The 17,574-nt window shown below is 41.1% G+C and overlaps 1 protein-coding gene across 2 annotated transcripts in view; it reads left to right on the top strand.

Moving 5' to 3' along the window:
- The window catches only part of mmp16 (matrix metallopeptidase 16), a 79,067-nt gene that overhangs the window by 52,214 nt on the left and 9,279 nt on the right, over positions 1-17,574 (top strand). For both annotated transcript variants that reach the window (XM_022754105.1, XM_022754104.1), the window contains 2 exons: positions 2,137-2,354; positions 13,375-13,513. In XM_022754105.1, the coding sequence (XP_022609826.1) occupies positions 2,137-2,354; positions 13,375-13,513 (357 nt within the window). The remainder of the gene's footprint in view (positions 1-2,136; positions 2,355-13,374; positions 13,514-17,574) is intronic.

Below are 17,574 nucleotides of genomic sequence, written 5' to 3'. Positions count from 1 at the left end.
TCAGTCAGTCAGTTACAGATCAGACGCTGTGGGTCCAGCCAAAAAGAAGCAGCAGAGTTTTCGACATCCTGACTCTAACATCTCAGTTTGGGTAAACCTCCAAAAACACTGGATCATATCTACCTAGACATCCCATCATGCAACTCAGTTAATTTACACCATAAAAGGGTTTGTTGGATGTGTAGTATAACTTGTGAGGAGCAAACAAAAATTAATGTGTAAAACTGGTGGACTGAATACCTTTTTGGGAATGTAAAATCTTGCAAAGTACTTTTTTAAAATCAACATAATGAGGAAACATTTTGTGAACATACAGTGTAAAAATTGCTGAGTGAACAAAACCCCAAAACGTTCACTGTGTATTTAGTTTTCCTACAGTGTCAGTGTTGCAGGTTTAGGTTTAAGGACTTGTTGCTCTGACAACAGCTCCAGGTGGATTTTAAACCAGCTTCAAAGAACTAAACAATCCAGACTCATGTCAAATCATCAGCATTATAATCTGGATAACTGGATATCCACGTATGAATAGCAGTTCACATTGAGCTGCTCCACTGGTTGACATGAAGATCTCCATTTCCCTGGGAAAAATGAAATGTCGAATGCTAAAATTACAGTTAGACAGAAAAACCCAAAGTTAGTAATGCCTTGATTTCTTGTCATGGGTTTACCATATTGTTGTTGTGTGAGTGTGTGTGTCTGTGTGTGTGTGTGAGCATGTGCACACATCTGCATGTTTGTCCACATAACTGCAGAGTGCTTTAGCTGCACTAATCCAGGATGAATTTCAGGGGATTTAATTCACTCTCATGTAGACCCTCTGATCGCTGTTTTCTGGCTGGGGGGGGGGGGGGGGGGGGGGCGGGGGGGGGGGGGGGGGGGGGGGGGGCGTCAGCTGCTTGGTGAACTAGTTTGATGGTTTATCTTTTTGTTAGATTGGTGAAATGCCTGGTGGCTTGTCTTCATTCACTGGCTTTTAAATCATTTGTCAAATCTCCTCAATGTTTACAGTAGCTTTCAAGGTCATTAATTGTACATGCCACTGTTACTCATTGATATGTTTCATGACTGGGAGGGTGGAGAGGGGTGGGGTGTGGTGGGGGTTGTTGCTTGTCAGATTTGCATCTTTCATATTGCAGTCAACTATTCCTGCATCTGTTGGCCCCAATCAACACATTGCAACTCATATCCTGGTTTTCACAGTTACACAGTGTGTTAAACATGTGTCATCACATGCTAAATTATTCACGCACACAACCCACACACTCACACAGCCTCTCCCTCTCTCCTTGCTCTGTCCTTCTATCATGTAATTCATGAATGTTAAATAACACCAATGTCCATATTTCCACATGGGAGATCATTTTATTTTTATCTCTACAGTATATACATTTTTACGTTTTTTTAATTTTTTATTATTCCTACTCCTCAAATTTTCTGAGCTGCATCTCTCAACTTGGCAGAGTCAGATGCTAGCTATGGCTTGGCCTGATCTTGTTTTTCTATCTTCTCCTTTGTCTCTTATGACTTCTTTCCGTTTTCCTTATTCTGCAACTCTTTGTTGCTTAAACTTGGCTTCAACATTTGTCTACCTTGCAAGCTCAGGTAGCTGGTTGGCTGTAATCAGCACGGTAACAAAGAAAGTGGTTGTATGCATTTTTACAGCACAACAACTTTGCCTCATATGATGTTGCTTAATATGAAGAAATAGTTTGACATTTTGCTTTTAATCTGGATTTTGTGTCTGATATCTAATCTGTGATGAAATATGGACATACAAACAGAAAATGTAAAACATTTTTTAGTGTATTAAACTTTTTTTTTTATGTAAGAGCTGTCCTAAACCATGTTTAGCATAGCTCACATGCACAGTGATGGTATTTGTAAGTAGCCTGAATTAAGGACAATATATTGCAAGCCTGGCTAATACATGTAATGGCTCTGCTGTAAAAAGACAAAAACTGAGTAACCAGCTGCTGAGGGAGCCTTAAGACTTGTGAATTCATCAGATGCACATTTAGTATCTTTCACATGCATTGATCTGCATGTGTTGCTATGTGTTGACAGTTCTTTGTCAGGTGTGGAAGTTCTGATGCACGTATCACAAACAGTGAGATGTTTCTATCTTACCTCCTCCAGGGCCTCCTGATAAGATTCCCCAGCCCACTAAGCCTTTGCCGACAGCACCCCCTCCTCGCTCCCATCCTCCTTCAGATCCCCGTAAACCAGACAGGCAGACGCGACCTCCGAGGCTGCCCCCAGGGGACAGACCGTCCCACCCCAACGCTAAACCCAACATCTGTGATGGAGGCTTCAACACCCTGGCCATACTGAGGAGAGAGATGTTCGTCTTCAAGGTGAGAGAAGAGTCTGTGATTCAGAACAAACCTGGGGGCATTTTCGTGGATCTCTTAGCACTGTGAGAACACAGCAATCAGTCTTTGCAGTCTTTTACAACTTGAGACCTTGTTGGATGAGTAGTTTCATCATATATTTCAGACCAAAAAGATATATCTGAAGAGATTTGTGGCTGTAGAATTTAATCGACTGATTAATACAACAAAAGAACATCTCCTCCCTTGATTGAGACCAGTGCAAATGGCCTGTAGGTTTGGAAACTGTGTAGAGAGAGCGCTTTGAGTGATAGTAGTTGAATGGGTGTATGGATTTCTTCAGAGTTTGGAGAATTACCTAAATAAACAGAGGGTGGGAGCTTTTCTGCTAATCTGCTTCATGTTTGATACAGTACGTACACAGTATGGAAAAAGCTTACTTGGATGTAATGTAAATTATTGTGGTTGCATTTCATTTTCAAGTTTTGTGCACCTCAGAAGAAAAGTTGTCTGGACTTTTTAGTAGAGAACAGTTTCACACTGTGGTTGTAGCTCGTAGGAATATGGTTGACTCTGCTCTATTATCCTAAAAGTAGCAGCTGTGTATTTTATTGCATAATTAAAGAAGCTATTATGTCTAAAAGGAGCTTGTTCCAGGTTACTTGAGGCTGATGTAGAAAGAATTTGGACAAACTATGTTTTATAATAAGGAGGAACACCACACCATGCACAGTGCAGGGTTGCCTGGTTTTCATATCGTTCAGAGCAAAAGCACACATGTCCCTTAATGCATCTTTATCCTTGGTCTGAGCTTGTGAGCACAAGACCTTGGCAACATGCAGTAAGGAACAGAGAAAAACCTTAGGGCAACACAAAGCTGTCCTGTGTTCTCCACAGAAAGAGTGCCTCTGATGCCTTATGTGAGTGTGTCTGTATTTTTCTGGGGATATAAATAGATAGTGTTCATTGGTTAAATAAGAGGCTTGTGGAGCTGAGGGAAAAACCCTTTCTATCTTCTCTGCCACGCCCCCCCCCTCCACACGACTGTGTTCGTTAGACTTGAAAAACTAAATCTGGCTTGGAACCAGAGCTGCTACCATGGGGGTATTTAACTAAAATTAGACTCAGAATTCACACTGTGTCAGTTTTGTGGGGGAAATAGTACCTGCATGTTATGATGGTCTAAATACACAACGTGTCTGCAGTAGCTCCTGTCCCTCCTCTTTAGTCCCAGGGCAGCAGTCTGCTGTGATGGACTGATGAGGATCATGAGATTTCTTCTGCAGAGCTCAGAGGTAGTGATGAGACAAAAGGGACATTCAGCCATCAGCCAACCTTTTTAAGAGTTCAGGAAGTGAAGGAGACCAGGACAGTCAGGCACTACAACTGATCTATTGTATCAGTGGGTTTTGATATTAAATGTGCATGTTTCAGTGCACCAGTGAAATGTCTTGCACTACTTTTTAAAAAATGATTTCTGTCTGAGCGTGCCAGTCCCTAAACCTTTGTTTTTCAGACCTAATCAAACATCAGTTTGATGTTGTTTACCTCTAACCTGTTTTATTGATTAAAATCAAATCATCTATCCGAGGCCAAAGACCACCAGATAACTATCTATTTGAAAGGTTTATTCTGAGGGAATTGTTTTGGATTGTAATTCAAGCATGTTTCCCAAAATCTGATCACTTTACTGACATTAGGAGCCATGAAAAAGCGCCTCTGAACTGCTGTTGTTCCTCATCCAATGTGACAGATTCTCCTAGTATTGCTCCTCATGACATGGTGATAAGACATATCTGACACTTCTAAACCGACAAATAATAAAAATATCAATATGAATGCAAAAAAAGAAAACAGAAGGGTAGAGTCTCTGACCTGTAATTGCTCAGTGCTGATGTGGAGCTGGCTTTGGCTCCATCATTTTCAAATCTTTGATGAATGTTTGTCTCCATTGGCCTCACATTTTTCCTAAGGTGTAGATTGATGGAGCAGAGGTATGATTTGTTACAGAACACATGTAAGTGCAGTTGTAAATCTACTGAGTTCACATAATTAGGACCACCAGTAACATTAGGACTTGTGATGATTTGCTCCGCCTGCAGCATAATCCACATCTCAGCCGGTGAATCAAGTGTGGTCAATGAAGTGAAATCAATAAGGGATCACAGGTTTGACTTGGATTCACTCAGTCGGTGAGTTTCACTTGAGGAGCAGGTGGTCCTAATATTTCTTGACTCACAGTGAGAGCTGTGCCAGTTTTCTTCAGGAAGTCTGAGGTATCATGTTGATGCATTTCTCTCTTCTGGTGAATGAAGCTGCCCAACTGTAAGACAGCTGATCTGAAATCATAATTAGTGATGTTTGTATTACTGCGGAGCTTGATTTATTCGCTCTGGTCACGCCAAGGTCTACGTGTGATTGTGAGGACTGTTTAAATTCATGGCTGACAGAATGATTTACAGCTTGCGCTTCTTCTTGTTTCAGTTTGAGTTGAATTTTTTTCTCTTGTTACTGCCATTCATAAAGCTGATTTCTTCTTTGCTTGATGGTTGGATTGATTGTCTGCCTGGTTACTTTGTGCTGTAGGTCCATTTGGCCTGCCCAGCTTGGCTATACTCACCATCCCAACTTGATTGTTTTGGAAGAGTCAAGCCCAGTCTGTGCCAAGTCATTATAGCAGACATCTTAGCAGTCTCACAGCCCCTGAGGTCCACAGGTGGTCCAGCAATGTAAAGGCGGGGGCTTTGGAGTAAAGCGAATACACTGGGAGCACTGAGGCCAGGTTTGTTGGACCTGTCTGAGGTTTGTTTGGCTAAGTGAGAACTGGTCCAGTACAGGAACCAAAGATTTACATCGTCAACATTAGTCAGGTTTTAAAAAGGGAAAATAAAGCAAAGAGAAGAATGTCATGCTCAGGTCCAGTTGTATGTTTGCAGCAGCCCTCAGCTTGCCTCCACAACCATTTGCATGTAAATGGGGCATTTTTTTCTCAATCTACTGGTTTATTTGCAACATCCAGGATGCCAGTATATTTCAGCAAAAATTATTCATGTGGCAGACTCTCATAGCTTTTTCTTAATTGGAGTTAGTAACATTAATGATTGCACCAGGACAACCCCTGTGTCTTCATGTTTCTGACAACAGAAAATGGTGAAACCAGGGATCTTGTGTTGCCCTGCAGAGACGGAGGTTATCGTTTTCAAGATGTTTCAGTGTTCTGCTTCTGGTTATCATGATCAGTGTCAGTTAACACATTAACAACATCCATTAATTTGGGGCTCACACAAGAGACAGATTAATAAAAAAGAATAAAATCTGTGTTTTTCAGTCAAACTTCAAAAACACTGGATCCTATGTTTCCCTATGCTATATAAGTGGAAAACACTTATATAGCATCTTTTCATCAGACTCTCCTTGTGCAACACAGCCTTTTTGTTGGTGACATCATCAGGGTTATTGTACCAAACTGGGGAAAGCAACAGAAGACATTGTACAGCTGCACTAATATTCTTCATGATGTTTAAACTGAACTTCGAAATCAACTCAAGTCCCCTTTAACTTCAGCGATGACACCAATAAAGGAGCTAAAAAGTTAAAAGATGTTTCTCTGTGTTAAATTATTCAAACTACTCTAACTATGTTAAGTACAAATGACATCAAACATCACAGCTGGAGGATCCACATTTTCTGAACAGAAACACCACAGATGTTGGTGTTATAACGTAAAACACAAGCTCGGTAATATTTAGTTCAGTATTGTTCCCACAACGCTGAGGCCATTAATCTACAAAGGCAGGCTGGGAGCCACACTTGTTAAGATGGTAGTTTTACAGTTGGTTGTTTTTCTCTCTAGTGAGGTGACAGAGGGTCAGTTAAGATTCACAGACAACTGTGTTCAGCTGTGTAGATCCAGTAGCACCAGTAAATATCCCAGTAAAACTACACAGCTACTACTTTTATGATTGCAGTCACTTGAGGCTCAACTTTCTGTGAACCCAGGAACCATGTTTGCTCACTGGAGCTGTAGAATACACCGTCATACTGTATATGCATGTGTACATAAACTGTTTTCAATGACCAGACAACAAATTGCCAAGAAGCCCCTCATTTCCCATCAGGCTTTAAGTGCAGTAACATATGGATGTAGAGACATGAGCTGTAGGTTTGTTATGGGATGTTTTCAAGTCTGAATTTGAGTTTCCTTTCTTCTCCTCTCCAACAGTCCTAAATTCACTCATTGAGAGACAATTCCTTCCATGATATGGACATATTTAGAGCAGGGGACTCTGGGACGCTGGAGGGTCCCTTGCCATTCAGGATCAACCACTTGGTGTCAGAGCCACACTTTGAATTCAACAACCCTTAATGAGAACACAGTGGTCAAGGGAGCAGTGAGCTGTCTACCCTCCTTAGTGCCTCTGTTCTTTCCTTCCTTCCTCCAGAGAGGACTGGGTGTCTGAGAGCACACTTAATGGCACCAGTTTAAGGCTTTAAGTCCAGTGTAAGGTTGTATTTGTTTCGCATGTTGGTAACTTTGGTTTAAGGATGTCAAGAATGTGAACACAAGAAATAATCTTTTCATCCAGGATAGCTAAAACAGTTCTTAAATATCCCCCACACACACACACAGACAGACAGACAGACAGAAAGGATGAATGATGTTAGATGAAAAGATCAGTACTCTCATGTCTGAAAGCCACAGCCAGGAGGTGATCATCTTAGCTTAGCATATAAAGCCTGGCTCTGTCCAAAGAGAACTAAAATCTGTCCACCAGCATCTTTAGATTTTACTAACCAATATGTTCCATATAGTTTCTCATAATCTATGCACAAACAGAAGTGTAAAACCAGGCGAGCTGCTTCAGTCTCTTGGCTGGCTTCATATTTACTGAGGTATCGATCCTCTTATCTAACTCTCAGAAAGACCTTCCCATAATGTTAAACTGTTCCTTTAGACATAAGCTCCTGTTTTCCTCTGAGCCAATGAGGGTCCTGTACCTCAGGCACAGAGTTTTTTCACTCTGTGGTGGTCACAGCTTTCATCTCGACTCTGCTCCACATCTTCACTTCAATCTTTTCTTGTTATGTATTGTTGTAACTTCCAATTATATATGTTTTTTTCAATCAGTGAATTACAGATAATCAATCACAGTTTTTAGTTGTCTTCTTTAATATTTATTTAGTTTTTTTTATGGTGTGCGGAGGCATTTCATCCAGCTGTATTGGAGGCTTGAAGTACAGGAGCATTGTTTTAGAATGTTTTGTTGGTAGCTGGGAAAATGTAACAAGATTTGATATATCACAATACAAAAACATCATGAAACATATCGCTTGGTCTCCTGATGTGATTTGTGCAGCTAGTTTTTCATTTTTGCCATTGCGATAACAGAAGTCATCAGCCTTCTATAGTCAATCATACATGTTTTTCCTCACCTACTCCACACTCACACTCCACTCTCTGCAGAGAGCTTGAGGTCACAGAAAAAAGAGGCTCTAAGAGTTGCATACTTGTCCATTTTTATTCTCCCACAAACAGTTACACCTTTTCAAGTTCTTCATTGCAGGTGCACAAATCCTGTTTTACGAATAACAAATTAAGAAACTCAAACGCTCACTGATTTGCTACAGCTGCTGCAGTTAATGTGGTGAAAAACAATATATCATATCAAATAATAGGTGCGCTCGAGTTTGACTCCGGCTGACTGCGCCTGACTTGACGGTCAACGTGAGCTGCCAGTGACTTCAGGGGTGGAGTATCAAACGACTGCTGTCAAGTCGGACAACAGTCAACCTCCCGTAGCGTGAGGTCACCTGTCACAGCAGCAGTTTGTTCACACAACCCACTACGGAAAACTGAAGAGCTGTTTTGTTTCTTAATTTCAAAATGTGTGAGTGTTACCCTCAATATGTGACTATATGTGACACAAACATGACTGTTTTGCAAAATCTATTCACACTGTTTACCCCCCCAAACAGTTGTTTTTCTTAAGCATGTTCAGACCAGACACAAGTTTACATTACACTTTTGACACACAAAATTAGTACATAAGTATATTTTTTCAAGTATTTTTACATGACTAGTATTCTTTTTGGAAACTCCTGACTTTCAGTCCAATAAGCTTAAGACAATTATTGTAGGCTACTTTTCACTCCACATACTATGAAGGACTCTTACTTTGAAGCAGCTTTCAGTTAGTTGAATGAACTTTCTTCTATTATGGAAAATGTGACAGACCATACACTGTGTCCACCACAGGAGAAAACAGAGCCAACTCACTGTCACTCATGTGTAACCTGTCAGTGTCCTAATGATGGCGACATTAGATAAAGATGAGGCTGAAGATTCTTCACCAGAGACTGAATGACTGACTCACTGACTAAAAATAATATGAAAACAATGGCTCCTTTGGTTGATTCAATTAGTTTTTATGTCCATGTCTACAGTCTTTGTATCATATACATATTCACCAGATTCTACAGTCAGTCAGTCAGTAGGTTGTTTCAGAGTCATCCTAAATGTGGAGAAATACAAATATGTTGACATAAAAAAATGTACTTTTGAACACTCAAGTATTTTAAAATCAAGTTCTTCAGTGCTTTAACTGAAGTAAAAACTTAACTGAAGAACTTTTACTTGTATTGGAGGAATATTTGACCAGGAGGCTCTGAAGTTCTTAGGATAAAAACGTAGAACATTTGTGTCAGTGAATCCTTCAGCCAATAAGAATAAAGTGCCGTCGTCACAGAGGTGGTTCAGTCGGTGAAGCCAGTGGAGAGCAACTGCAAATGTATTGTAAGACTCGGAAAACTGAAGGCGCCTTGCTCCCGCGAGGTTTTCACGTCACATAACACGGTGACGCTGCGCAGCGCCGGCGTAAGTCGGACAAAATTTCTAAAAAGAATGCAATCTTTAGTCCATCATGCATCACGTCAAGTCAGCGCTGCGCAGCGCCACATAAAGTCAAACTTTAGGTCGAACGCACCTAATGTGAAGTCACATGGCGGCGACGTTGATCCAGCAGCCAATACAGCCTCTACGTAAGAGGTGGGCGTGGCTTGAGGTGCCACAGGTACAAATCACTTTTGCTCCACATTTCACAGATATTTGGTGCAAAAATCATGCTGAATATTCAAGTACTTGTAGTTATTGACTTGTGTTTGTGCAATAAAAAATATCCAAGAAAAAAATATAATACATTTTTTTACAATAATAAATTATATTAATATTATAATATAATTTTAATATAATATATTATTATCATAAAAATTATTTGTCAAAATATTTTACAAATGTGCAACTCTCATTGCATGAATTCACATACTGATTTGCTGATGTGCAAATTTTGTCCATGCCTTCACATTATTTGATACGGGTGTGAATGTGTTTTGCACCACATTCACTGCAGCAACTGTAGCAAAAATGTGAGCGTATGAGTTTCTTAATTTGTGATTTGTAAAACAGGGTTTGTGCACCTGCAATGAATAATTTGAGAAGGTGTAACTGTTGTGTTGTGTTTGTGGGAGAGAAAAAATCTACAAGTGTGCGACTCCTAGAGCATCTTTTCCCTGTGACCTCAAATTTACTGATACATGTGTTACTATTTTATACAACTACTAATTCCACCGTCATGGGTGCTCAGTTGTTTTGCACCAAAAATACCTTCATACAACACAACCAACATGAGCACTCATCTCAACCACTGCCAAGACCTGACAAAGGAATAGGACACAGACAAATAAAAGTAGCAAAGAGCCGGCTGAAGTGAGTTACTACTACATAAACCAGTGTGTGAGTTAAATAAATAACTGAAGAAACTGGAAATTCCACTGCGGCTGACCTACAGCCATGTTCCATAGTTAAAAGAAAGGGCTTTAGAAAATTGGTCACAGTGCTGGAGCTGAAATACCAAGTACCATAAAGAAAAACACTTCTCTGGTGTCATCACACCAAATCTCTACAGAGACACAAGGATGTTGTTGGAAGCTTGGACAGGTGGACTTAACACTGTCCTCAGAGCTGTATCAGTGAACAGCAAACATTATGTGGGGACCTGGGAGATGTCTGACCACGTCCTGCACCCTCACCCTCTGTTAAATGGCACAGGCCAGCTAATGTTGCAGAGGTCTTTAAACTGGCTGAAATGGAATGGGAGCTGGACAGGTGATATCACAACACTGCTGTGCTGACAGACAACATGAAGTGAGCTGATTGTCCACATGTTCGGTTACACGGTGTCCTTGTTGACCCTGCACTGGATGAGTTTGCATATACAGCAGTGACTGCAGTTTGTTTAGATTTGTTTCTTATTTTAATTCTCTCTCTCTCTCTTTTATTTAGAAGATGTCATAGTTTCAATAAATATTACTTGCACTTTGCTGCATATATGGTTGTTTTTTGTACATATTAAATCAACGGAGTGGCAGAAAAGTGACAAAGATGAAATGAGGCATGTGCAATTTCACATTATTGTCATTGATCCTTTAAATGTATTGATTGAATTGAAGTGTAAACCTCATCATATCAAAGAAGCATACACGTCTGATCCAGCTACCTGAATGTTGCTCTCTGCTTTGCTGATATCTGTTGGACTGGAGCATTTAGCCACATGGGTGAACTTTAAAGCTGCCATATTAGAATGAACAGTAACGGAAAGAAAGAGCTACAGGTTGAAAAGTTGAACCACTGTTTATGACTGTCGTGGCTGCATTTCAAGGTTGTACCTCGTTATTTACAACCAGGGCAGTTATGTTCATGTTTCGCTCCAGTCTATGTGGCAGCCTTCAGCCTGTGCAAAAACACACAAATACACATGCTAAAATTCAAACACATCATCTGCAGTTACTTCTCTCGGTGGAAAAGGGACACTGTTCAACACTGATCTCTGGCTTCAGGCTCTGAATTATTTACACCTGTATTCTGCTCTTAGTCATGTTGAGTGTGTACATCACATTAACCGAGTGAGAGGTCGACAGAACGGCCATCCTAACACCACTGTGTGTCCTCCTCCAATGAAAACACAAAGAATGAAGTGCGATATCTTTTTTCATGCTTTTTCTGATGGACCTCATTTTATGTCTTATTCGTTTCCATGTCAGCAAATTTCTCTTGTAGGAATTGTAAGAACCTACAGACCTGTGCAAACAAATTATTGGTAAGAAAATATCAGAGATGGATTAAGGGACAAAGACTCCCCATCCCTCCTACACAGGAGCACGCCCTCCAGACTAAAAGAGACACAACATGTTTTGTCTCTCTTTGTGGTCGTATTTTGGCCTTCATATTTGTATAATGGGTTTTGTCAGTTATCTTTTTCAATAATCTTGAAATAGAGCAACCAGGAAGTAATATTCTCATCTCTGGATCTATGTCCAAATACCTGTTCATGTAAATATTAGTGAAATATTAAATGGTTACCTTATATCAACTCAGCAGGCCTTTTTCAGGCACTGATGTGTTGTACAGTATTAAATCTGAGCTCACAACAGTTAAGTCATTGGCAGGGCAGTTTCTGCAGTTTATGTCCTGCTTCATCAGCTTTCCCCAACAACAACTTATTGGTAGAGACAGTTTGTTGGTGCCGGCCACATTCCTGCAGAGGGAGTATGGTAATTTAGCCTTACTGTTCTGAATACATTATCATACACCACGAGACTGTATGCATGACAAACCCTACACTGGCCATTCTCTCATAGCAGAGAACATGAACAAGTTGAGGTTTAATATTTCCAGTTTCTGCTAAGAGCAAACCTGTCATGATTATTCTAGACGTTCCTGCAGTTGTAAAGTGGTGGCTGAAATGTTCTTGAAGTGAAGTCTATTCGCCTGAGCTTTATTTTCAGAGTGGGAGTGGGACAGTAGGGCTGGAGAAAGAACATTTTCTCTTTTATGAAGTCAAAAGGATTCAAATGGTTCAGATTTCACAGTTTGATCTGTTTTCAATTATTGGGCTGGGCTGTGTGCAGAAGAAAATGCTGAACAGTTGAAATCTATGGAGGCAGTAGGTATGGAGGGAGCGAGGGAGAGGAGGAATTGGAATGAGAGACGAGGGGAAATGAAAAGAAAGAGGAGGAAGAGTCCAGGGAAAGGGGAGAGTCCCAGAGAAACAATTGGATTAGACAGAGAGAGAGGAGGAGAGCAGTGTTGGAGTGTTAGATAAATGGGCTGTTTATTTAGCTTTCACTGTGAATGAGGCAGGGTGTGATGATGTGTTGTCTCTCTCTCTATCTGGCTCTTTGTCCCTTGCCACGAGGTCAGGCTTTTTCAGTGTGTTCACGAGGCAAAATTGGCCATTCATTGCCGAAGGGTGGGTCATCTCGTGGAGTCCTAATGGCTTTCACAGCTGGGTCTCCTCCCGGCTCTCTCTGTCATCAAGTTTCATCCAACATCAAAAAGACACACCTTTCACTTGTCCCCCCCCCCCAAAAAAAAAGAAATCAGAGACTCTTGGCATCTCCTAAAGCTCCTAGTGATCACTTTTCCCAGCATATATGTTCTTCTAGACCTGCATTGCGTAGCAGCAGTTGCTCAGCCTTTCCAGGCAACCTGAGATAGTATATGTAGATCTTAAAGGAATCACGCCTGTCAAAGCAGCTGCTGGAGCTGCTCATCGCCAGCAGCTTTTGTTGTAGGAGCCACAAAGGAAAAGTTGGCCTGAATTCACTGGTATCAGATGTTATAATCCACTGCCTGCTCTGCTACAGTATGCAGAGTTCATTATATATTTCTACAGGTTCAAGGCGGTGTGTATTGGTTGCTGTCAAGGAACTCTGAACTAATTAAAACTCTTAACATAAGAAACATTTACACAAACTAATGTCTGCCCTCCTACTGTGGCATTAACACACAGACTGTACATGTATGAACTCACACACCATGTCCCTGTGTCTCATCCACTGGGGGACAGACCTGGGGGCTTCCCATAGAAAAGCTCTCTATCAGATATATACATTTATAAAACAAACCCGGTAGTTTTTTAGTAACTAAGTCCATTTACTCAACTAAAGCCAACGCTGTTTCCTCACAGTGTCCTCTGTTCTCTTCCAGGATCACTGGTTTTGGCGGGTGAGAGATAACTCGGTCATGCCGGGATACCCCATGCTCATCAGTGTTTTCTGGAGAGGCCTGCCACCCAAGATAGACGCCGTCTACGAGAACAGTGAGGGCAAGTTTGTCTTCTTCAAAGGTAAGGTTACATTCTTGGCCAGTCATCTTCATCCTGCAGACTTGAATCCGACACCAAATATGTGCCTGCACCATCCCACTTTACATCAGCTTCTCGTGTCATCTGTCCCACATAATATACATCCACAGGAAAACCTCGATACGGTCTTTGTACGTGGCTGTGTTGTATGAACTGTTTGTTGTAGCGTTAACGCCATAATTTAGAATTTACTCTCGTTGAAATGGGGCACCAGTCCTCTGGGAGGACAACAGTGAATTACTTCATTGCCAAATTTATCAATCTCATATCGGAAGCCATGACTTCTCGATTCAATGGATCTCCAGTCTCTACGTCAAAAGAATACAACAGGACAACAACTGGCTTTAAATGAAGGAGGTTATTAACTAAACTACTATCTACAGAGTAAATGCAAGGGATAATCATAAAGATGAAAATAATAATGAAATGAGCAGTGTGATGAGTTGGCAATGGTGGGAGAGAATATGTTATGGCTATACACTATGGCTATACAGCTAATGATGCTACATCTACGAATTAGATTTGATGATTAAATATTGCTATATTTCGACATCAACCCAGTCATGAGCAGAGTGTTAAGACCGGCCTACTGTGAGTTGCACTGTAGCTGAAGACCCTCGGCTGGAACCCAGGTGGCTGTGGTTGCTGTGGTAACCCTGGAGACGCGGGATCTAGGTGGATTCTCCTGGAGGCCGTGTCCCGTTATCACGATGATGGATTCTGCCGGTGTCTCAGCGGTTCAGCTCTGGTGGAGTTTGCCGGGAGACTTTCTGTCTCGGGCACTCTTGATTTCTGGTATGCTTCTCTGCATCTCATGAGTTACAGAACAGCTAGATATTTAATTTTACATTCTTCCTCAGATCTCTGTCTGTGAAGAGTGTTCTGCTGGTCACTACCCAGGATTGGAATGGGGGTTGTAGTTTATGACTCTTATCTAGAGAGGGACAGAGGAAGGGAGGTTGGTGTGTGTGTGTGTGTGTGCGTGTGTGTGTGTTCATGCATGGCACAGACAGGCCAGGATTCACACCTTAGTGTTAATCAGTCCTTTTGTTGTTACTTGTGCTATATAAGAAACAATCAAATAACATTAGACAGAGTCTTATTGTTACAAACTGGAGATTTTGCCTATATTCTCCAGTTGCCTGGTGTCCATTGTCTGATCCTCTGGAGCTGACCCTTTGACCTTTGGTCTGGTTCTGTGTTGTTCGGACATGCTAAAAGCATGGTCTGTTTGTGGAAGAGGGGTCTTTTGTATCTGTTTCCTATCAATTTGATAGTTTGATGGTGGGAAGAGTTGCAAAGTGTCAATTGTGGGTCCGTAACTCTGCATTTCCTTACAATGAACTTCCTTAGTGGCTTTTGACTGATGCCAGGCCAGGTATGTATGCTACAGTGTACATGCCTTTTTAGCATTCTTCACACATTTTCTATACGTCTGCCTGTAGTCAGAAACAGACAGAGGGATTTTATCTTTAATAACTGCTGTATATTATCATGCTCACTCAAAGAACTGCATTGATTTTATCTGTGTGTGAGTCCAGTGTAAATCTGTGGAGGATTAAAGCAATGTTTTGCTCACTTGGTTGGAAAATCCACCATAATCCACCAATTCTGACATTTAATAATGCTAGTGTTAACGTTAGTGCTGCTGCTGGTAGTAGTAATATATTTCACTTTAATACTTCAACTGTAGCTAAACGTAATGAGCATGCGTAGCTTTTTGGAAATGACAGTCACAGCAGGAGCAAACTCATTACTTATTGTCAGTGTTTGATGATCCCTGATTCTGATTTCTCTACCTTTCTGAAATGATTTGTAACATATTCAAATGTAGACAAAGCTGGCCCCAAAACACAGAGTTTTAAAGCTAATTATGTCTAAAGCCACAAAGCCACTTGAAAGAAGCAGCACACAAACATAGCAGCGCCGTAAACCTCTATTTGCATACACTCCAGAGAGGAAGAGTCAGACACAGACTGAGACTGAGGGTGTTGATGAAAGGAGACGTAGGTAAGCAATGAAAGTCTGCTGGGATAAAAACTATGAATCTTCACTCAAAGCCATTTCTATTTTCAACTCCAAACAATTCCTGGAAATGCAGACGACTGGTCCCGTGTGCGCCTCAAGCTCTGGAAGTTTGAGTTTCTCCACCCTGCTCTCTTCCCAAGCTGGGATGGCACACAGATTTAGAAAATCCAGTATGCCATTCTTCATCTGAACATGCACAGCTGATTTCCCAGAAGGCCTTGTTCTGCCTGTCCCCATTTGGAATAAAAAATTAGGAGGAAAGTTAGTCCGAAAACAAACTGCAGCAGCAATCAAGGTCCTGGTCCAACCAGCTGGTTTGAATAACAGTTCCTGGTCTGATGAATTCTCCTTAAATAAAAGCAAAGATTGAGGCTTTACAGTATAGTTTGCACTGAAGTCATTGTTGAGACACTCATTAGCTTAGTGCTGTTTAGGCATCACAGAGCAGGTCAGGGAGCTCATACCGCTGGCATACATTAGAAATAAATTCTGCATGTGTTTTTCATTCCTAAAGTGCAGCCTGGTGCCAATATTCAGTCAGTATTTTCCTGTTTCCATTCTCCTCAGATCCTGGATATGCAAGTACAGCTCATCAACCTGTTGTCTGCGAATCAGCCTGAATGTCTTTGCACAATCACCATTCACAGCTCAGTAACAGCATGCAGCCAGATTAAAAGATGTGCATGTAGAAATGTCAGAGCTTGATTGGTGCCTTTGTGTCAGGGGACAGACAGAGCTGCTCACTTCATTTACCTCATGCAGGCATGTCTGAGAGAACTGACTGATGAATATGTGTACATCAGGAGATAGTTCAGTATAGTAAATGCAAAGGAAGGTTTGAGGCCATTTAGAGTCTCAGTATCAGTATCTGTTTACACATCTGTCAAGCATTCGATTTTTGCCTTAACACATTTTGAGTTGACCTGTTGACCTGTCCTTAAAATTCTACACAATACGCAATGGGTCCTTGATTTCACACAGAAGCAAAGTAAGGCAGGCCTCTGGTTTCAAGCTGAGGATGGAGGGTGAAGTCGACTGCAATGACAACTGACGCTAGCAGATTTTATCAGGGTAGGCATTCGATTCCAAGGCTCAGGAGTAGGTACATGTCACATGACATCTAAGCCACCTTTATATATCTGTTGAATGGGTCTGAAAGCTGAAATGCGTTCCTTTATTTTAATGTGATGACAGTACTTTCTTTCATAAAAGTCAGCACCAACGACATGTTTACAAAATACAGCTCTGAGTACATAAAAAGTTGGTTATGTTGTAATATGTTTGTGTTTATGTCATTTCAGCCCCTGAAAGATTGAACTCGTTGTTAATGTATCAGTCAGAACCATTACTTCACATATAGGCACCTCTTGTAGATAAGAGAGGTCGAGGACAACAGAAGGAGGCAGATTTAGCTAGTTTACATGAGTATAATCATTTCAGATCTTACAGTCAGAGACAGCTTTCTAACATCAGCAGAGTCCAGCAGAGTAACTTAAAGAGCCAGAAACTATGAAGCAAAGTGAATCTGTTGTGACTATAGCACAGAATAAGATGCTGATGCGTAACATTGATGTTAAATTTAAGCTCCTGCACTGCCCTCCCCATCTGAGGTGAGAGGCCATATACTTGATGGTTACATACGTTGATGCCGATGCTGCATGTAACATAGAGAAAGGTCACAATAAAGGATAACTGTCAAGTTTGGCAAACATGACCGCTTCTAACGTGAGTTTGACTTTGGACGTAGGAGTGTGAGCTTTCCCAAACCAAACGAAGATCACGACAGTACTGCTAATGTTATGCTAAACTCTGAAAGATTATCATTCTGACTGCCACACTGTGGATGTTCCAGTCCTGAACAGGTGTTTTCTAACATGCTGTGACCTGTAAATCAACATTATACTGTAGTTAACAAATATATGCTTCTTGCCTTTGGAAATAGAGCAGGTTTGTCACTGTAGGTAATGAACTAGTTCACAAGCTCGACATTATTACACTGTCACGCCTGTATTTGT

Source organism: Seriola dumerili, unplaced genomic scaffold (assembly GCF_002260705.1).
Source record: "Seriola dumerili isolate Sdu_G_001 unplaced genomic scaffold, Sdu_1.0 BDQW01000216.1, whole genome shotgun sequence".
In the NCBI taxonomy this organism is placed as follows: Eukaryota; Metazoa; Chordata; class Actinopteri; order Carangiformes; family Carangidae; genus Seriola; species Seriola dumerili.
The sequence above is the reverse complement of the archived record's forward strand: the minus strand, read 5'-3'. Positions and strand labels throughout refer to the sequence as shown.